The sequence below is a fragment of the Pelophylax lessonae genome (assembly GCF_965119305.1).
Source record: "Pelophylax lessonae genome assembly, chromosome: 13".
Classification (NCBI taxonomy): Eukaryota; Metazoa; Chordata; class Amphibia; order Anura; family Ranidae; genus Pelophylax; species Pelophylax lessonae.
In genome coordinates, this window is record NC_138780.1 from 157,636,418 (window position 1) to 157,658,859 (window position 22,442).

The 22,442-nt window shown below is 44.9% G+C and overlaps 1 protein-coding gene across 2 annotated transcripts in view; it reads right to left on the reverse strand.

The window, feature by feature from the left end:
• The window catches only part of KIF26A (kinesin family member 26A), a 232,908-nt gene extending 211,899 nt beyond the window's left edge, over nucleotides 1–21,009 (reverse strand). For both annotated transcript variants that reach the window (XM_082275594.1, XM_082275592.1), the window contains exon 1: nucleotides 20,599–21,009. In XM_082275594.1, coding sequence (XP_082131720.1) covers nucleotides 20,599–20,733 — 135 coding nt within the window. In that variant the 5' untranslated portion in view covers nucleotides 20,734–21,009. The remainder of the gene's footprint in view (nucleotides 1–20,598) is intronic.
• Between the last annotated feature and the right edge of the window lie 1,433 nt (nucleotides 21,010–22,442).

Genomic DNA, 22,442 nt, shown 5'->3' on the forward strand with positions numbered 1-22,442 from the left:
TATAATAATAATAACCATGAGGATTATGATGAAGATAAATGTATAAATATGGCCAGAAAAGAAACACACTGTAAAATTGTAGCGTCCCCTTACACTAGCGGTCAGTGAAAAAGTGACCTCCTCCAACCACAGAATGCCTTTCATTCTGTGAAAATAAGTAACTGAATGGATGAGAGACTGAGTGAGTGACCCACTGTGATCTGTGTACTCCAATCGGATCTGTTTCAGCATCAAAAGTTTGAATTCAACACTTACTGTACAGTACAAGCTGAAATGTCCAAAAATAGTTTTTAGCCAGGGTTCAGCTTTAAATCTGATCTAAACCCAAAAACAAAAAAAGTAATACAGCTTACCAGTCCTTAGATGTGGTGGCTGCATTCGTTTTTTTTTAATGCTTTTTTGCCTCTATTTTCACCTGGTGGTTCTGCCAGTAGCACACTTCCTGTCCTAGGGTGACAGTGTTCACGTATTACATTGAGCAGAGTTGTCACCCTAGGACACATGTCAAACACAATGCCCGGAGCCAAATCCAGCCCATTTCATGTGGCCAATGCACCTTTTCTGCAGCACCCCCCTCATCTCTGCCCCCACATAGTCTCTGCAATCAGCAGCAGAGGAGGACAGAACGCCTTCGCCAGAGCCTGTGCGCTGCCAGATCCTGTGCGTTTCCATGCAACCTTGGAGAGGCTCATCTCTGCCCCCACCCCACCATCTTAGCAGTCACATGAGAGATCCTACAGATCCTGTGGCTCTCTTTGCAGCCACAGCACCCCCCTTGTCTGTCTACCCTGATCTCAGTATTGAGCAGATTCCATCTGACTCCAGCCCTCCTCTGGTCCTGCTCCAGACCCTGCACTTTCTGCTTCGCAGCTCCGCCACCAGCTTCTTCCCAGCAGTAACACAATGTAAGGGGGGTGAACTGTGATATAAGGGAGAGTGGGGGGCTTGACTTCTGATGGTGGAGGGGACTCTTGATATCTGGTGTAAGGGGGTGGTGGGGTGCTCTGGACATCTAGTTTCACAGATACAACTGTCCCTTTGAGGGCAACCACAATGCTGAGGTGGCCCTCGAAGAAATTAAGTTTGACACCCCTGCCCCAGGACATGACTATAGAACACCCCCAGCCCCCTCCCCTTCACATAACATTGTGTTCTGCAGTACATTAAGACAGTAGGGGACAATGTACCTGCATCATTTTTTTTTCGTTCAACCACCCTAAATGATCTAGTTCCCCCATTTACACCCTAAAATAAGGGAAACCTCCCGCCGTGCTATTGTGTTCTCGCAATGGGGAAAAAACATCAGGCCGGCTATACAGAAGTCAGTTGGTAGATCAACTTTTGTACAACCAGGGTGCCCATACATGTATGGCCGGCTTAACAGATAAGACTGCAGCACAGGCCAATTGTGTACAGTTCTCATCTCACGAGATTTCTGGCAGAATAAGGCCCCTTTCACACGGGCGTACCGCCTGATGGAGTCTGTTCTGCTCAGCGGGGGATCGATCCGCCGATCCCCGCTGAGCAGGCAGATGACAGCTCTGTCTCCACTCTGTGTGCAGAGACAGAGCTGTCAGATCCCCGCTGTCCCCTATGGGGAGATCGGATGAGAATGGACCGCCTGTCCGTTCTCATCCGATCCGATCCTCCAGACGGATGGAAAATAGGGTTTCTATCCGTCCAGATTTCACAGACCGGATCGGATCAGAAAACAGCGGGTGTCAGCAGAGATGTCTCCGCTGACACCTGCTGCCGCATAGGGGTGCATGGAGCATCCGATCAGGTCCGCCTGAAAAACTGACAGGCGGATCGGATTGCCCGTGTGAAAGGGGCCTAATTTTTGCCCTTATCAGATATAATAAAACCATGTTAATTGTATATTTAACCACTTGCCGACTGCCTAACGACGATTTACGTCGGCAGTCAGCCCCTCACAGGCAAAGTGACGTAGTACTACGTCGCTAGCCTGTGAGGCTCTAGGGAGCGAGCGCGCGTCGCTGGAGGCGCACTCCTGCTCCCGCTTGCTCACGGACCCCCACCCCCCCGCGCGTGTGAGCGCAGGTCCGCCAGTCACTCGCGATCATCGGTTACATCGGGAGAAAGGCAGGCGGCTAATGTAAACAAAGCCGCCTGTCTTTCTCCCCGTGTAACAGCAGAGATCATACGGTCCTGCTATGTAGGACTGTAGATCTCTGCTGTTACATGAACAGCCACATCCAATCACAGTTAGAAGCACGCCCCTAGGGACACACTTAACTCCTCCTTCTCCAATACAGTTAACCCCTTCCCTGCCAGTGTCATTTTTACAGTAACAGTGCATATGTATAGCACTGATTACTGTGGCAATGTCACTGGTACCCCCAAAAGTGTCAAAAATGTCAAGGGTCCGATTTGTCGCCGCAATGTCGCAGTCCCGCAAAAAAAAAAATAAAAAAAATCGCAGATCGCCGCCTTTACTCGTTAAAAAAAAAAAACAATAAAAATGGCAAAAATCTTTCCCGTAGTTAGTAAACGCAATAACTTTTGCGCAAACCAATCAAAATACGCTTTTTGCAATTTTTTTTACCAAACATATGTAGCAGAAAACAAATTGGCCTAAAATGTTAAATAAAAATGTGATTTTTACATTTTTTTGGGGGAAATTTCATATAAAAAAAATGTGAAAAATATTGTTATTTTTGCAAAATTGTCGCTCTTTTTTTGTTTATAGCGCATGATCAAAAAAAAAAAAAACGCACAGGTGATCAAATACCACCAAAAGAAAGCTCTGTTTGTGGGAAAAAAAGGACGTCAATTTCATTTGGGTACAGCGTCGCACGACCGCGCAATTGTCCGTTAAAATCACGCAGTGCCGAATCGCAAAATAGGTCCTGGTCAGGAAGGGGGTAAAATCTTCCGGGGCTTAAGTGGTTAACAAAGAGCTAAAAAAAGAACTTAACTGTTTACAGATGTTTTCAGCAACCTAAAACTAAAGAGGACAAATCCACATTGCATATTTGGTTTGTTCCAGTCTTGATATTTCTTTAAAACTAAAGTTCTTTTTAAATAAAGTCTGGCATGATAAACTTGAATGGGCCATAAAGTAAATATAGTCTATAGAATAAGCCCTATAAATGTAACTTCTGTTCTTAATATTAGGTAACTTGAGACGGAACACGCTATATACTCCCACCATTTACAGGAGTCCTCTTGAATTTCACCATTTTGCTTTTAGGAAGCAGAAGATATTTCAGACCCTACTCTGATTTCTGGTGGGGTAAATTTCAGAAGGGGGGCATCTGGGATTGTTAAGATAAAGCAACTAAGCTAGACAACAGCTGAGCCCAGCTGAGCAATATGGACATCTTGGAGCCTATGTAGCCACCCATGCAAACAGATATTTCATATCACATGGAGCGTGGCCCTTGCATTAGCTTGTTGTCTTTCTACAGCTTGTCTCCAGCTCCTCATCCCCACAAAGTAATGTATTATTTTCAAGAAACAGACCAGTTAGAGCAAGCAAGGCTAGCTGTCAAACACTCCGAGCGACTGATTACTCAGCTAATCCCCAGGAAGACGGGATCTGAGCATGTTTGAAAAGCTCAAAGATTTACTGGACAACAGCTAAACCTATTCAGTAAACAGACAGTTACGGTGCTCGGCTCCTCTAAATTGTGTCCTTATAATGTGCGGTTCTGCTGAAACTAGCTGGATGTGGACAGATCAAAATGTCTTAAAGGGTCAGTCCACTACTGGTATTTTATAGATGGGCTCAGGTGAGCTTTAATACCCAATGGTTTCTAGTGGGGGAGAATCTCAATTCTCAATTCTGTTGCAATTCTCTTGCAATTGTGATACCCCTCTTAGGCCCCTTTCACACTTGTGCGACTTCACAGCGATTTTACAGCGATTTTGCCGCGGCTGAGTTTGACTGGGCTTGAATGTCTTTGGCCTTAAAATGCTTCAAAATCGTGCCAAAGTAGTGCAGGGACTACTTTGAAGTCGGTGAGACTTCAAGTCGCACAGATATGAATGGTACTCATTGTAAATAATGGAGAACGACTTGTCATGCGATTTTACAGTCCCAAATCGCATGACAAGTCGCACAAGTGTGAAAGGGGCCTTAATGTTGGTAGTAACAAACTGAACAGTTCGACCAATCTTAGTTGATTATTTGGTCGATGCTGGAAACCGATTTGCTCTGCAGGGTAAACTGATCCATTCTGTGAATTGGTAAAGGGGTCTAAATTCCTGGTGCCCAACCTGCATTCCAGGGGCCACATACAGCCATCTGGCTCAATTCTTGGAGCCCCTGCAGACACTAATCAAGGTTTCCCTATTGCTCTATTATAGCAATGATTTCTAGCAATCTCATGTAATATGTCTCCAGTGTATGTCGGTTTTCTGAAGCAAGTCCTTACCAACAACTCCTATAGCATTTTCACAGTCTCTGAAAATCTCCTGCAACATATGCGCAGTCTCTGGCCATCTCTTTTATCATGTCTGCAGTCTTGGACATCTGTACCATGTCTGTAGTCTATGACCATCTCTTTTATCATGTCTGCAGTCTTGGACATCTTCTGTACCATGTCTGTAGTCTATGACCATCTCTTTTATCATGTCTGCAGTCTTGGACATCTTCTGTACCATGTCTGTAGTCTATGACCATCTCTTTTATCATGTCTGCAGTCTCTGACCATCTCCTGTACCATGTCCACAGTCTCTAACCATCTCCTTTATTGCGTCCACATCTCTGAACATTACCTATATTCTCTCCACAATCTCTGGCCATCTCTTGTATCATTCCCATAGTCTTTGACTATATCCTGTTGTGTGTCTCTTGTCTGACACTGAATATTCACTGAGTTTTATGTGTGGTCCTTTAGTAATGCCGGGGGCAAACTTGAGGGGGGCTAGAACCCACTGACAGGCAGGCTTTTGATGACAGAAAACACCCTATTGGTCTCATCGGTCATAATTGCTTACCCCTGACGGTTAGCTGTAATTTACACTGAGTAATGCATGCACAGCTCAGGGTACATTTACAGCACCACTCTGTGCCATGATGATGCAACTCCCATGCACATGTGTGGGAGCAATGTCATTGTGGCCTGGCCATTCAAGTTGCCAAACAGAAGGAATACCAGAAGAAGATGGCAGCACCCCTGGCCAGTAGGAGCACTGACATTGCATCACTGGAAGGCATCGTTTGACAGGAAAATCTGTCACAATGTTCTAATATGCTGTGCATAGTAGTGCACTATAGCATTAACCTCCTGGAGGCCCATTTATTTAAAAAAAAATTCCTTAGCTGGCTATACGCTAGTAGAATTTTAAACAAAATTTTGTTTTAACACGTTTGTTCAATTTTTTAATCATTAGTGGGGTGAAATTATTTTCAATTAAACTAATGTGAAAATGGCAAGCAACAGGAGAGAAAATGTTTCTCAAAAGAATTTCTAACAGTGTATGTGTGATTTTTATTCGGGAAATAACATTCATTCTAAAATCAAATGTTAAAATAACACAAAATTTCAAATGGTATTCATCCAGTCATCCAAAGTACAAAGTTTTCTTACAAACCTTCATTCAAAAATCTACTAGTGTATGGCCAGCTTTAGGCCCCTTTCACACGGTCCGCATTCCGTTGCGGACCGTGCTCTGCTCAGCGGGGATCGATCCGCCGATCCCCGCTGAGCCGGCGGATGACAGCTCCGTCTCCGCACTGTGTGCAGAGAGGGAGGTGTCAGAGCCCCGCTTCTCTCTATGGGTAATCGGATGAGAGCGGACCGCCTGTCCGCTCTCATCCGATCCCATCCGATCCGATCCCCAGGTCGGATGGAAAATAGGGTTTCCATCCGTCTGGATTTCACGGACGGGATCGGATGCGGATGGCAGCGGGTGTCAGCGGACATGTCACCGCTGACATCCGCTGCTCCATAGGGTTGAATGGGGCATCCGATCAGATCCGCCTAAAAAACTGACAGGCGGATCTGATAGGAATGCCCGTGTGAAAGAGCCCTTAGACAGTTGTCACTGGAAACAGGTGTCCCCACGGTAAGATTTTTCCTCTATTGCTGTTCTAGTGGCAACTTATTTTTTTGGATTTAAGTGATTCAGCCAATGTACAACTGGGTCAAGCAGCTGGAATTTAAAAGAAATGTATAAGCAAAACTTGTTTTTAGTTTGAAGACAGTGGGGAAGTGTTAAGAACCCCTGTTGTGTCTGGGATTTTTACCTTCCCCATCTGTCCTAATAACATGGAGATAGAAAGTGATGGGAAATCCCAAATTTTAGAGTTATTGGAACAAGAGATGAGGGTATATATTTCAATGAAGACACGTGTTTTCATGACAACTGTGAGTGGGTTTCCCTTCACTTTTGGCACTTTTCCACTGCAAGTACCGGCTCTGCTCCACTCGGCCCTGCTTGGCTCGGTTTGGTTTTCCACTGCCTGGTACCGCATGGTACGGTGTTAGTACGGTTTGGTACGGTTTGCTTTTCCACTAAAGTAGTAAGTGGGTGGGATAACAACGATTCTCTGACCAATCAGTGGCTAGTAGTGACAAACAGTCAAGGCTGCATGCAAAGGATTGTGGGATATGGTATCGGTACGGCCCTCTTGGAACCACAACCGAGGTGGTACTGTTTAAGCGAGCCGTACCGTTCGGTTGCATGTAGTGGAAAAGCGCCGCCGTACCGAACCGTTCCGAACCGTTCCAACACCGTACCATGCGGTAGCATGCAGTGGAAAAGCGCAAAAGCGAGCCAAACCATTCGGTTCCATGCAGTGGAAAAGCGCCATTTGAAGAGTTTTCTTCTCACCTCATGTTGTCTCAGGAAGACAGGAAGTGAAGGGAAATCTCAGCAACTGGGCATAGACAAGTTTCCATTCTCTATCCAAAGTATCCAAAAACTCCTCCTCTTCTGGGGCCCGCTAATGGTACTCCAGGTTCCTCCCCCTCCCAGTTCACCACCATATGAAGCCACTTCCTATGGAGGTTCACCTGTGGGGATGCTGTGTGCATCTATATACACACAGACAAAAAGGCTCTACCCCCCACAGGTTTTGATTGACAGCAGCAATTGGCTCCAGCCTCTCCTGTGAAGAGAGCTCCCTCACCTAAGCCCAATCCTGATCCAGCGATGCGCACGAGAGCAGAAGCTCTCTCAGGTCTCTGCTTCCCCATTGGCTTAGACACAGCAGCGGAAGCAATTGGCTCCTGCTGTCAATCACAGCCAGTAAGGAGGTGCGTGGGGCAGGGCAAAACTGCGCTCCCTGCATCTCATAGACACACAGAGGCGGGTCATTAGTGAGCATGCACGAGTGCTTACAGAGCAAGCAGCTTTTTAGAAGGGCACTCAGCAGGGGGGAGGGGTCGGGAGCAGCGGTTGGGAACTAGAGAAGAGGAGGATCGGGGCTGCTCTGTGCAAAGCCATTGCACAGAGCAGGTAAGTATGACATGTTTGTTATTAACAAAAAAAGAAAAGCTGAACCTTTACAAACGCTTTAAGGTAAATATTTTCTGCCTTTAGATCCACTTTAACAAGCATTTAAACCTTGCTGCATGTAGCGGCCACACTGCAAGGGTAATTGTGTTGTAATTCCTGGAGATCAGCTTTAATTAAATCTCAATTTCCTTCCACAAGTAGCTGCACTTTGTACTGTTTGCTGAAAAGTCTGTAAAGGTTTTACTTTACACAGGGACATTAACTCTTTTAATTACCAACATACATCAAATACGCAGAATCTATGCCTTATTAAATGCAGGTGCATACTAAACCTGAAACCTGCATACCATAAATAAATCAGTTTTTAAAGGAATAAGATAACAGAAGTGATACATGTTGGTGACAAGTTACCAACAATGGTTACAAGGCATTTGCAAAAAAAAACCTCAGAACCTGAAAAGCCTAAATGTAACATTCTGCAAATATGATACAAGTTATGTATACTGATAGAAGTACAAGGGCCTAAAATGTAGACACTTCTTACTACTACTAAGTAAGTTGAATCAATGCCTGGTTTCGAACATCTCCCAGGGACTCCAGAAACCGTTTCTTTCCCTCTAGTCATTACTTTCTGTCTTCCAGTTTACTATCAAACAGGGAGATCTTTGCAATGACTGCTGCAGTTCTGCCCACAGAGACCTCACTCCTAAACTCCAAGAGATTTTTAGGAAGCATATGAGTGATTGAATCTGTCAATACCTAGCCAAAGTTGAACATTACAAAGTTACATAGTTTGTCAGTCTGGAAAAAGAGGAAAGTTCATAAAGTTCAACCAAAAGGCAAAAAAAAGTGAAAAACAAAAATACTTAAAAAACCGACATTTACAGAACCCTATACCCAGAGTTGATCCAGAAGAAGGCAAAAAACCCTGGAAGCATTGTCCATTTTACTCCTCCGGTAAAAAGCAAACATTCTCCCTGATCCTCTGGTGCAAGACCTTGAAGCAAGTAGAGATGACTGAGGTAGTGCTGTCTACTTTAGCGATTTCCAGCTTCCAGGGGCATAAGCTAGGTTTGGTATAAACAGAGTTACATTGGTCCAAGTTATACATAACTATAAAATATCCATAGCTAGAATTCCTCTTTAAATTGGTTTGCTATAAAGCTACTGGAGGTAGCATACCATCCTCTCTCTTGGCAATGATTTAGAAGGACAGAATTTGGAGTATTCAACAAAAACCTGAGCCCAGTTGGAGTGTTGCCTATAGCCAGTCTTGACTCAGAAGATCATAGCTGAATCCCATCTTTTCTAAGCAAACCCACATCACACCCACCCACCGTAACTCAGTTTGTCCTGGTGTCCATTATCATCAGCACAGCAAGCAATGGAAAATGCAAGCTTTACTGTTGTTACTGGAACAGGAGTGGGACACCAACTTTTCTGCCACCCATCCTGCACCTGTATACTGTTCACTGTAAATGTTAAGTTCTGTAAGACTACTTTAAAACTTTTACATTTTTAATGAATTTGCCCACCAGAATCGATCTCTTAACTCCAAGAGCATGTGTGGTGCTCATCCCCAGACTCCTATGTCTATCAGTGGTGCCTTCTCTTTGGACTTATGGGGGAAATAATTAATGATGTTCTTTTACACAGACCACTAATTTATATAGCTTGCTGTGCCCTTACCAGGTAGATATAGAGATATCCACCATTAGTAGGCTTCTACTGACTAGAGTTTATAGCCACTTTGGTGCCAGGTTGGTGTCACTGACTGTACCAATCTAAGAGGGGGGCTGAGAGGCACATAGTCTGTATTGTCCCCTCTCTGCCTGTGATATGTTCATGCACATAGTCTGCATTTATTTTTCAACATACACCCCTGCTGCATTTATACACTTATCCCAGCGTTTAACTAAAAAGCGTCGGCATTGAAAGATTTGTCAGTACGCCTGAGCCATCCAAGGACAGCCTATTTCTGAGTTCACCGTTCCCACAGAAAGATTCATCTCTTGTACAATTTTACAACAGGTTATGCAACGATTAGCCAGGATCAGATGCTACACTATTAATGTTCACAAGAATGACTGCTGTGAGCTGGGAACCACCATGGACGTACGGCCATCTTTGAAACGTTTACACCCTTCAAACCTCTTACTGTAGCTAAGCGTCTTATCACCGTACCGTACTGTGCTTGAAGTCTTCTATAGATATATCCGTGGGTTTTACGCCTTCATTTACAAGAAACTTCACCACCACATGCTGTTCCATGCATGCACTAGCACTGTTGTCTGCTATCTTGATTAAAGAGCTCTGGACTGGCCTGCGACATGTGCGCTGGTTGTCAGTAATAGGACACACTTGCCACTTACTACTGAATGTAGTCCCACCATGCTAGAATCTCTTTTTATACCTGTAAAATTAAAAGTCCTGGTTTGACTTAAACACACTCGTAGAAATCCTACATACAACAAAGCTCCTGGATAATGATGGGCTCAGGGGTGTTCAGATTGTACCCACCAGGAAGCCGTCACTGCACACCGCCAATCATAGGCAGCGTGTGTATGTGCAGCTGCGGGCTGGGAAAAACCTCACTGCCTATGATTGGCGGTGTGCAGTGACGGCTTCCTGGTGGGTACAATCTGAACACCCCTGAGCCCATCATTACTCCTGGTGTCAGTTTCCTAGCACAATTTATGAAACAAAGTATCACATTTAAACTAGTCAGAAAAGGAAATAAATCACAGCACTCTGGTACTATTATTACTTATTGCACATTAGCAGGGTCACCTCTGACATGCTTTTGCTCTTTCAAATGCACAATATGTTAGAGCCATTTATTATCAATCAACTGTGTTTTCTTTTATTAAATCATAATGACAACAGAAGCAACCCAAATTACCCTGATCAAAAGTTTACGTACCCTGGGGATTTTGGCCTGATAACATGCACTCGAAGGGGTTTGAATTGCTATTAAAAAGGTACCCATCCTCACCTGTGATCTGTTTGCTTGTAATTAGTGTGTGTGTATAAAAGGTCATTGAGTTTCTGGACTACTGACAGACCCTTGCATCTTTCATCCAGTGCTGCACTGACGTTTCTGGATTCTGAGTCATGGGGAAAGCAAAAGAATTGTCAAAGGATCTGCGGGAAAAGGTAGTTGAACTGTATAAAACAGGAAAGGGATATAAAAAGATATCCAAGGAATTGAGAATGCCAATTAGCAGTGTTCAAACTCTAATCAAGGAGTGGAAAATGAGGGGTACGGTTAAAACCAAACCTCAGTCAGGTAGACAAACCAAAAATTCAGCCACAACTGCCAGGAAAATGGTTCGGGATGAAAAGAAAAACCCACAAATGACTTCAGGTGAAATACAGGACTCTGAAAACATGTGGTGTGGCTTTTTCAAGATGCACAATAAGGAGGCACTTAAAGAAAGATGGGCTGCATGGTTGAGTCGCCAGAAGAAAGCCATTACTATGCAAATGCAACAAAGTATCCCGCTTACAATACGCCAAACAGAACATAGACAAGCTTCAAACCTTCTCACTCCTCCAAAACCTCCAGATTCCCACAGTTCCCCAGCCCAGTTCTCCCGGGGGGAGGGTTGAGGGGGACACATGCAGCAAAGAAGGTTTTTTTTACCTTAATACATAGAATGCATTACCCTAAAAAAACCCAAGGCTTTACAACCTCCAGGATCTAGTCCCTGATCTGGGATAACAAAACCCAGAGAAAAACTGAAAGTCCAGTCTTCTCTGTCCAGACTCAACACTCCAAAGCTCCTCCAGCTGTATCTTTGAAAATCCTATATGTCTTCTGCCTATACTTACACAGTGCAGGGCCTAGCATATAATCAGTGACCCCTATTTACAGAAGCATTTGGGATAATCCTAGCATCCAGACATTGACCTGGCCTTGGAGATCTATGGGGACTTTTAGATGAAACCACTAATCCCTTGATTTATAACATTATTAGCTTTGCATGCTCATATTAATGCATGCTGACCTGTCTTATTTTTAAATTTGATGGTAGCAGAACAAGGCTATGACATTATCCTGATTTCTTTGTTAAAAAGATGGAATCCATTTACTTGGTTGACATCTTTCCAAGAACTTTGCACCAGAACAAATGGAGTAATGCAAACCTATGATATGTGAAATATCATCACATCATTGTACACTAACCCGTAACAATTTAATAAATGTTTTAATTCTTAAAGGGATTGTAAAGGCAGAAGGGTTTTTTTTTTTTTTTATCCTAATGCATAGAATACCTTCTGTTTGCAGCAGCCCCCCTCACCCCCCCCCCCCTTACCTGAGCCCATCTTTATCCAGTGATGATGCATGAGTGATTTAGCCTGCCCGGGACTCCCTTCCTCATTGGCTAAGACAGCTGTGCAGCGCGATTGGCTCTCGCTGTGAAAGTCAGTCAGCCAATTGGGGAGAGAGGGGACGGGTCGTGGCTCCGTGTCTGAATGGACTCGGCTCAGGTGCCCACATAGCAAGCTGATTTCTGCAGGGGCACTTAATAGGAAGGAGGGTCCAGGAGCGCAGAAGAGGGACCCAAGCAGAGGAGGATCCAGGCCATTCTGTGCAAAACCAACTGCACAGAAAAGGGAAGTAAAAAAAATGTATTTAAAAAAAAAAAAAAGAGACCTTATAATCACTTTAAGTTCTTGTTAAATATTGCTTAGTAATCAGCAGTGGAAAATTTGCAATTTTGGCACCTGCAGTTTCTTTTAGTATTTTCTTGGAAAAAAAAGCACTTGCTTTAACTATCCAGTTATTTCTGAATATCCACAAAGGCATGATGCCAACACGAGACACATGTAAATAATGATGGCCTTTTGTCTGTGCCCCACCCCACCCCTATTTTCAATCTTTTTCTGCAGGGACTTTTCTTCTGAAAACAGCATGCTACAGATCACAGAAGGAAAACACACAGGACAATCATTGATTTACAGAGAATCTTGCAACTCCTCTTAAAAGTCCCTGCTCCAATTTCTACCTAAAGGTAGCGTTCAGGATTCATGCAAAAATGTGTCCAGAAATGATCACACAAAGGAAACACATAGACAACACTAACAAGAAGTTGAAAATTGTGAAGCTTGGTGCTGCCCCCTTCAGACCTAAAGTATTAACTGCAACCCTGCAAGAATGATAAATATGATACAGCATATCCAAAACCAGGGATGGGCTGAGGGGTAGGCAGAAGAAGCGAGCACTTTGGGCCACTCTTCTCCTACAGATTCACTGCCTATACAGGAGATGGGTACTATGAATATGGAGGCTGCCATACCTGACCTTTCCTTTACAATCTCTGATAATTCCTTTCCTTTTTCCGCCATAGACTTTAAACTTTTAAAAAGGCAGCAATACAGCTTTATGGACGCTTGGCAGGCTGCTAGCCCAGAGGGATGTCGGATCAATCATGAACAAACAACTGCCCTCTCAAGTCTGTGGGCAGCTTTGGGGCAATGAGCTTCCCCACACAGAAGATACATAGAAGATTGTAAATTAATGGATTTTGGCTAAACTGGACCTAGAGGGGTGGGGAGGGGTTAATTGTAAGCACTTGGTAATTGCGCTTTATGAATTAAAGATGACATTGATCAATACTTCATTGGTATTTAAGCCTTCCTAATATTTGCAGAGTTACTATACAATGATACCACCTCCCGTTACCATTCTTTTTCTTTTTAGAAAAAAGTGAATGCCAGTATAGCATATTTTATTTAATACAAATGATCACTTTTTCTGTTCTTGTAAAGACATTTCTATCCAAAAGTGTTTTCATTTCAAATTGTCATGTACAGATATGAAAAGCCTTTTCTACTTTGCGATCCAGTGCCAGTATCTGGACCATCAGCGCCATCTACTGTGCATGGAGAAGAATGACCGCTTTATTCCCACTGGTACCCCTGGATGCTGTTATGCTCTCTGATTTTGTCTAAAGCTAACAGAGGATGACAGCCTGCAGTTTAACCCCAGGGAGAGGCACCTTTTCATGGTGCACTTACCAATGAAAAGCACACATTCGTCTGATGCAGATTAAATTTTAAAGTATTCTGTATATGTAACAAAAATTTCAACTGGGTTGGGAAAACGTAAAGGGTGTTAAATATGCAGTCTTTTATATAAACCTGTCAGGAAGGCCCATTACAGAGTACATTAATAGTTAAAATTTTTAACTAGTTTAGAGGCTGGTTAAATATGCTTCTGCTGGCTGACAGAACTATTGACAGGCTGGCATGCATTAGGACAGCAAAACAAATGTGGGTCCAGGCAGAACAGCTGGTCCAGCACAGGCTAGCTGTGTTTTAATCCCAGAAGCAACAGTATTATAAAAAAAAATTAAGTATATTTAAAAAAAAAAAAAAAAGCATATTACAATTACTGCATGTCTTTCAGGGTTCTATGAAAGGACTTGATATTATATGCTGACGTGTGCTTACCAATGACAGTAGTAGGATGGCCTAGGTAGAGGTTGCATGATGGCTCAATAGTTCTAGTTTTAACATGAGACCTTACAGTTTAGAATTATATTTCAATTGTCTGGCTAAATAACTCGAAACAAAGACAGCAGAATCCATCCAAACAAGGTATCCACCCAATATGCCATGGCACTGCAGCCAGTGTAAAACAATCCCAGCATGCTCCCTGGTTGGGCCACTGTGACTGGTAACAAAACAGCAGCCATGCCTTGATCTGTTTAGTATCTATTCCAGTTTATCCTGGGTTATCACATGTTTTCTACATGGGGGAGATTTACTAAATGTGGAGCACTCAGAATCTGGTGCAGTTATGCATGGTACCCCATCAGCTTCTAACATCAGCTTGTTCAATTAGGCTTTGACAATAAAACCTGGAGGCTAATTGGTTTCTATGCAGAGCTGCACCAGATTTTGCACTCTACAAGTTTCAAAGCAGGTTACATTGCATTCATTGTCGCAGTAGACCAGTTATAGAAGTGTCTGGCTTCAACACCCACGGATGATGCAACAATCAAATCTAAACCCTGGGTGTCAGAATTTGGATACCTTATGTTGGTGACACAAGTTGGCTAAAATGCACATTTTGGACTGGAGCATCTACACAGACCCACAAACAGTTTTTAGCTTACAAATGCATCCCAAAAAAAAAAAAAAAAAAAAAGACAGGATATAGAATTCATACAATTCTGCAAATCAGTCTCTCTGTCTATTGTTGGCCAACACATAATGAATAGTCTTAACATACAGTACATACAGGGCCAGGACAAGGGTTGGGCAGAAGGGGGTAGCTGCTCTAGGCGCAGCGTGTATTGTAGCGATGGGGGGGCACCACAAGTTCCTTCTGCAATAAGGCTGACAGGAGTAGTGACAGCGGCAAGGAGAGAAGGGGAGAGCCAGGAGATGGTGCAGGCTGTGCTCGCTCTCCCTCTCCTCCTCCTCATAAGGTTGCAATTTGGCATCTTTGCCCTGGGCACTGGATGATCTTGTCCCAGCAGTACATGCATGCCTGAATCATCAAGGGCCTACCTCACAGACATTTGCTTGGGCCCAGACAATTTTAGAAAGTGTGCACAAGGGACAATACCTTACATATAACTATTCCTATCACACTCCCAGAATATTTACTTTCTGTGCTTACTTTCTTCTATTGTTGAAATTACACTTTGTGAACACAGTGAGGCATAGACGCTTTTATGAAACCACTTCACAAAGCCATAATTTTAAACAATGATGATATTGGATTTGTTGATAGCACAACGGTTCTTATGAACAATGGGATGCGCAATATGTTGTTTCCAAAATTAGTGGCAGAAATCAAATCTCTATGGGCACTTTCAGTGCTGTTCCATTGTTAAATTTAAATGCCTTATAGGCCATAACCGTGTTGTAATATGCTCTGGTCATGCCACAATTAGCCAGCCCAGCATGGGCTCTGGATGGTGCGTGTCGCTGCGAGGCCAGAAGCCCGTACAGCCTGGGCAGATTTGTCATACAGATTTAATCCAGCTCAGTGGGACAGTGATGGCTCCACACATTACATGGTCTGTTGAAGCCATTACATTTGGTTTCCCCCCTTGATACTTTCAATATAAATAATACACCTGTGCTATTTTAAAAGTGGCATTGTCTGTCCCTTTGTGCGCAAGTTTTGATTAGCATGCATTATTCAGGAGCTTGGCTTCCTCTGGGAGCTCCCAGGAATGTGGATCTGTCATTTCTGGGGGGTGTGAGGGGTGATTATCCATACAGTGAGAAAGGAAGAAAAAAAAAAAAAAGCGTCCTTGTATAAACAGAATGAGAAAAACATGTGCTCCAGTCATATGTGCAGTCGTCTAAGTCTGGCTGAACGCTGTGCATGCACACTCCTTAATGGTCAACCTTGGGGCAGATTGTGTAGCCCTGCTGTCACTCTGTGGGACCCGTGTATGCGTCTCTGGTTTAAAGATTTTAAAAAGAGATAATGAGGCACTCCAGCATGGCTATAGCAATGCCCTAAAGGCCAGCACAGCGGCGAAGGGGTTAGCCAGAGCTATTAAAATTTAATCTGTTCTACATCTCTTCTTCTGCTTCACTTCTCCTGAGTTGAGTGCATGGATGAGGCACCAGCACAGCGTAGGCTTTCAGCGCCCCCAGTGGAGAGTTAAATGCCTGCAGCCTTAAGGCGATATTAGAGGCAGATTGTAGTCATAGGCGCTCAGTCTGCAACCAGACTGTGAGCAGTGAGGGTGTACCCGCGGGTGGAAACGTACATGGCATCGTCTCTCGATACTGGTTTATTCAGTGTAATAAGACAAAGAGCAAATGATGATTTGCAGGATGCAAAAACCCATTTCAGTTTACTACCATGCTTTTTCCTTCCCCATCACTAAGTCAACTGGACTAACCTTAAAGTGGAGCTTAAGTTAAAAAAAATTGGGTGAACAGGCAGGATTTTTTCACTGGAGACACAAACTATGGGGTCGATTTACTGGAGAGAGCAAAATCTGGTGCAGCTCTGCATGGTGGCTAATCAGCTTTTAACTTCTGCTTGTTCAATAAAGCTCTGACACAGAAAAACCTGATTTAGTAGAACTGGAGAGTGCAAAATCTGGTGCAGCTCTGCATGGTGGACAATCAGCTTCCAACTTCAGCTTGTTCAATAAAGCTCTGACAAAAAAACCTTATTTAGTAGAACTGGAGAGTGCAAACTCTGGTGCAGCTCTGCATGTTGGCCAATCAGCCAACATGGATTTTATCACCGGAGACACAAACTATGGGGTTGATTTACTGGAGAGTGCAAACTCTGGTGCAGCTCTGCATGTTGGCCAATCAGCCAACATGGATTTTATCACCGGAGACACAAACTATGGGGTTGATTTACTGGAGAGTGCAAACTCTGGTGCAGCTCTGCATGGTGGCCAATAAGCTTCTAACTTCAGCTTGTTTATAAAGCTCTGACAAAAAAACCTTATTTAGTAGAACTGGAGAGTACAAAATCTGGTGCAGCTCTGCATGTTGGCCAATCAGCCAACAAGGAATTTATCACCGGAGATACAAACTATGGGGTCTATTTACTGGAGAGTGCAAAATCTGGTGCAGCTTTGCTTGGTGGCCAATTAGCTTCTAAGTTCAGATTGTTCAATAAAACTGACAAAAAAAAAAAAAAACTGATTTACTAAAACTGGAGACTGCAAAATCTGGTGCAGCTCTGCATGGTGGCCAATCAGCTTCCAACTTCTGCTTGTTCAATAAAGCTCTGACAAAAAAAACCTGATTTAGTAGAACTGGAGAGTGCAAAATCTGGTGCAGCTCTGCATGGTGGCCAATCAGCTTCCAACTTCAGCTTGTTTAATAAAGTTCAGAAAAAAAAAAAAAAAAAAACCTGGAACGGATTTGTTGTTCAGATTTTGCACTCTACAGTTTTAGTAAATCAACCCCATGTCTCTTCTACATTAACCGGCCTGTCTGCACGTGCAGTTCATTGTACAAATTCAGCATCTGTCGAGATGAATGAACTTCTGTCATGCGCAGAAGTGACATCATCTTGGCCTGGCCAACCAAAAGGAAGATGTCAGCGAATGGTGAAGGAGCTGCAGGACAACGCAACACTGGAGTACTGGCTTATCTTTCATAGTTCCTGTAGCTATAGCACAGCCTCCTAAAACAAGCTGGAATCCATATTACCAATCCTCTACACATTAATAAAATAGAAACTATTTTTTTTTTACAGATTTGGGTGAAAGCATGCAAAAACAGACAACTCTTTTTTTTTTTTTCTAATATTGCTGATTTATAGCCCAAATCGGTCAGTTTAGCCAAATGCAGATTGCCCTCTGGGGCCTCTTAGAGCTCATCAGAGCAATATATGGGTATCTACAGGTTTTTTTTTTTTTTTTCTTGGAGCCCCATGGCTCATCACTAAAATCCCAGAATGTTGAAACTTACACAGGAGTTATTGGGGTAGAAAAGGGAAATGCAGACTGAGGGGGGTCAGGTTTGACGTGGCAAAAGAGCACAGACAAGATAGAATCAGATGCCTGTTACCAACCTTCAGCAAGTACTTTACAGTAACCATAGACAAAGCCTACCAGCTTTCTATACAATGTACAACTTACATACAATTATGGAGAAAATGTACAATGTAACAAACTCATAACTTTACACAAATAGAGTCAATCTGCAATGTAAGAAGATGCTTTAGCCATTCCACATCCTCCTTACTCCAGAACAATCAGCAATGAAAAGAAAGAAAAAGTTCAGGGAAATGTGGCTGTTGATTGATGGAGAGGGAAGGGCCCTGACCACCTCCCTGTAGGTATCTACTGTCAGACTTTCATCCCCACATTATTAACTCTTGGCAGGCGTCAGTTCCTCTGCAGGGGCGGCAGCAGCATAGGTCCCCAAAGGAGGCAGAGCTGTGCGCTCTATTTGCCACAAGCCTGCTAGGCTGTAACAACTTCTTTAAATATTTCATATGATTGACTTAATGCTGGAGTGAGATCACTCCTCCACCGCCAGCATCAGGTATAATATGTAATGGTGCTTCCATTACCCTGGCAAGACCTGAAGAGTGTTTTATTAATATGATGACATGTGCAGAGGGCTATGAGCCCCCGAATGCCCTCTGCTTTGGCATTCAGGCACTTGCAGTCCCACAGCCACACCTTAGAACACTGTCACAATGCCCTTGTACAATGCTGGGACTTGTACTTCCACAACACTGGCTCTTCCAATGGCCATCTTTATACAATTAATATAATAACAGCTAACTAATCTTGTCATCATGGTGGCTTTAAACTATTAAAATGCAAATAAAAATAAGATTGTTCAATTGAAATCCAGTCATTAAATGCTAGCCATGTGTCTATTCCCATCACCTTCTGTGTATTATAAATGAATCATTTACTGTTACACCTCATATGTTCATCCTTTGTCAGCTTTTAGGACACATTCAGATGGACCTAATTACCAGCTAGGGCTCAAAAACCCTTTAATAAAAATAAGGACAAAAGTTGCATTTTGCAGAATTTCTCTATTTATAAATGAAGAAAGCTTTGCTGGTAATGTTACAATGGAATACATCATATGTTTAATATGCCATTTAATCTTTGATTATTACAAGTATTTATTTAGCATCAACAATTTACGCAGCACTAATCCACATTTACATTAGTCCCTGCCTTCAAGGAGCTTACAATCTAAGGTCTCTACCTTACACATTATATATATATATATATATATATATATATATATTATATACATATACTAGAGCCAATTTAGGCAGGAACCAAATAACCTATATCCAATGACACAATCAAAGCCATCTATGCATGTATGGTGTGTATAAAGCAGCAGGTGTTCCAGCATTAAAAAAAGGGCTGGAGCACGTGCTGAGAAGCAGCCACAAGCAACATCAAAAGGGAAGCCGAGAGCCTCATGAGAATCCTGAGCCACTGGTGTCAGCTGCGGTGCTAGAGCGATGTTGGATGGCACTATGCGCTGTCCATGGTGTTGAAAACCTGATGTGCTGTCCATTGTGCTGAACCCACCAATGTGCTGTCCATTGTGCTGAACCCACCAATGTGCTGTCCATGATAGTGAACCCCCAAATGTGCTGTCCATGATGGTGAACCCCCCAATCTGCTGTCCATGATGGCGAACCCCCCAATCTGCTGTACATGGGAGTGAACCTCCAGTGTACTGTCCATAGATGTGAACCCCCAATGTGCTGTCCATGATGGTGAACCCCCAATGTGCTGTACATGGGAGTGAACCTCCAGTGTGCTGTCCATAGATGTGAACCCCCAATGTGCTGTCCATGATGGTGAACCCCCAATGTGCTGTCCATGGGAGTGAACCTCCAGTGTGCTGTCCATAGATGTGAACCCCCAATGTGCTGTCCATGATGGTGAACCCCCAATGTGCTGTCCATGGGAGTGGACCTCCAATGTGCTTTCCATGGGAGTGAACCTCCAATGTGCTGTCCATGAGGGTGAACCTCCAGTGCAATTTCCATGTGCTGAACGAACCCCCACCCTTAACCTACTGTTCATGATGGTGAACTCCCATCATGCTGTCCCTGGCGGTGAGCCCCCTCCCTTTCCTTGTGATGTTCATGGTACTGAACCCCCAGCCTTCTGTCCATGGTGCTGAACCCCTGGTTTTCCCATCAAGGTGCTAAACCCCCAGAGTGCTGTGCATGGTTCTGAACCCCAGAGTATTGTTCAAGGTGCTGAACCCTTAGTGTTCTTTTCGAGGTGCTGAACCCTTAGTGTTCTTTTCGAGGTGCTAGTGTTGTACATGGTGCTGAACCCCAGGAGTGCTGTCGATGGTGGGGACCCCCTCTTGTGATGTTGATGGTACTGAACCCCCAAGCCTACTGCCCATAGTGCTGAACCCCCCAGTGTTCTGTTCATGGTGCTGACCCCCCAGAGTGCTGTGAATTGTTCTGTCCTCGGTGCTGACCCCCCAGTGTGCTGTCCTCAGTGCTGAACCCCCCCAGTGTGCTGTCCTCAGTGCTGAACCCCCCCAGTGTGCTGTCCTCAGTGCTGAACCCCCCCAGTGTGCTGTCCTCAGTGCTGAACCCCCCCAGTGTGCTGTCCTCAGTGCTGAACCCCCCAAAGTGCTGACTTCCCCACCCAGCGCAGGTTACAGGTTGCTGCCAGAGCGGTGCAAAGTCCCGGGACTTACCTTTCCTCTCCTCCTCAGCAGGTGGCTGGTAAATCCAAATATAATCTCCGAGTCCAAGCACAGAGCCCCCAGCTCCAGCAGGCTGGGGTTCTTCCTCTCCGGGGCGCCCGATTCTGGGGAATTGTCGCAAGCCATAGTTAGGGGGGGTGGTGAGCCAAATCCAGCTCCGTGGAGCGGTGCAGGGACGCGGCTATCGCTCCATCCTGAGCTGCGAGCCGGCGATGTGTTCTGTCCAATGCAGGGAAGAAAAGGAAAGAAAATCCCCCAAATGACAGGTATGTGGGTGAGCTCAGTGTGTGCACCCCTCCCCCCTCACTGTCCCATCATCACACCGGCCGGAGGAGCCCCCATCCATCAGCAGAGAGGAGCGAATGTCATCCCTCCATGTGACCTTCCCATCATCAACTCCTGGCAGCGCTCCGCTCCGTGCATAGAGGACGCATGCCATGCGCTGGGGGAGCCCGGCACTGCCGGAGGAGCATGGAGGCACAGGCAGGCAGGGCACACCTGAGGAATGGAATAGCACTTTATAGGTGTCTGCAGAGCTCAGCACATGCTATGATCCTTGCTGGAGTGTGCTGGCCGGAGCTGGGCTGAGCGGAGGATTGCCTTCCTTGCATAGTGTGCCTGCCTGGGACTCCCACACTCACAGCACATCTCTGCTAATAGCTGCCTGTCAGCTCTCAGCTCAAGAGCCAATCCCAGCAGGGCTGTCCTCAGGCTGTGACGTCACACCACAAGCTAACCCCACTGGCAGAGCCTTCATTGTAAGTCTAATACATTCTCTGCCAGGCATCGGTCACTGCTGTCCCTGGGATCTGCACCAACCCTTACCAGTATATTCACACCTTCATCTCTGCCTGCACCACAACTATAACTGGGGACCCCTATCACCCCACTGACACCTTCATCTCTGCCTACACTACAACTGGGGACCCCTATCACCCCATTGACACCTTCATCTCTGCCTGCACCACAACTACAACTGGGGGCCCCTATCAGCCCATTGACACCTTCATCTCTGCCTGCACCACAACTATAACTGGGGGCCCCTATCACCCCACTGACACCTTCATCTCTGCCTACACTACAACTGGGGGCCCCTATCAGCCCATTGACACCTTCATCTCTGCCTGCACCGTAATTAAGACTGGGGGCCACTATCACCCCACTGACACCTTCATCTCTGCCTGCACCACAACTACAACTGGGGACCCCCATCGGTCCACTGACACCTTCATCTCCGCCTGCACCACAACTACAACTGGGGACCCCTATCACCCCACTGACACCTTCATCTCTGCCTGCACTACAACTACAACTGGGGGCCCCTATCAACCCATTCACACCTTCATCTCTGCCTGCACAAATACTACAACTGAGGGGCCCCTATCACCCCACTGACACCTTCATCTCTGCCTGCACCACAACTACAACTGGGGGCCCCTATCAGCCCACTGACACCTTCATCTCCGCCTGCACCAAAACTACAACTGGGGGCCCCTATCAGCCCACTGACACCTTCATCTCCGCCTGCACCACAACTACAACTGGGGGCCCCTCTTAGCCCATTGACACCTTCATCTCTGCCTGCACCACAACTATAACTGGGGACCCCTATCAGCCCACTGACACCTTCATCTCCGCCTGAACCATAACTACAACTGGGGGCCCCTATAAGCTTACTGACTCCTTCATCTCCGCCTGAACCATAACTACAACTGGGGGCCCCCATCAGCCCATTGACACCTTCATCTCTGCCTGCACCACAACTTCAACTGGGGGGGAACCTATCACCCCACTGACACCTTCATCTCTGCCTGCACCACAACTATAACTGGGGG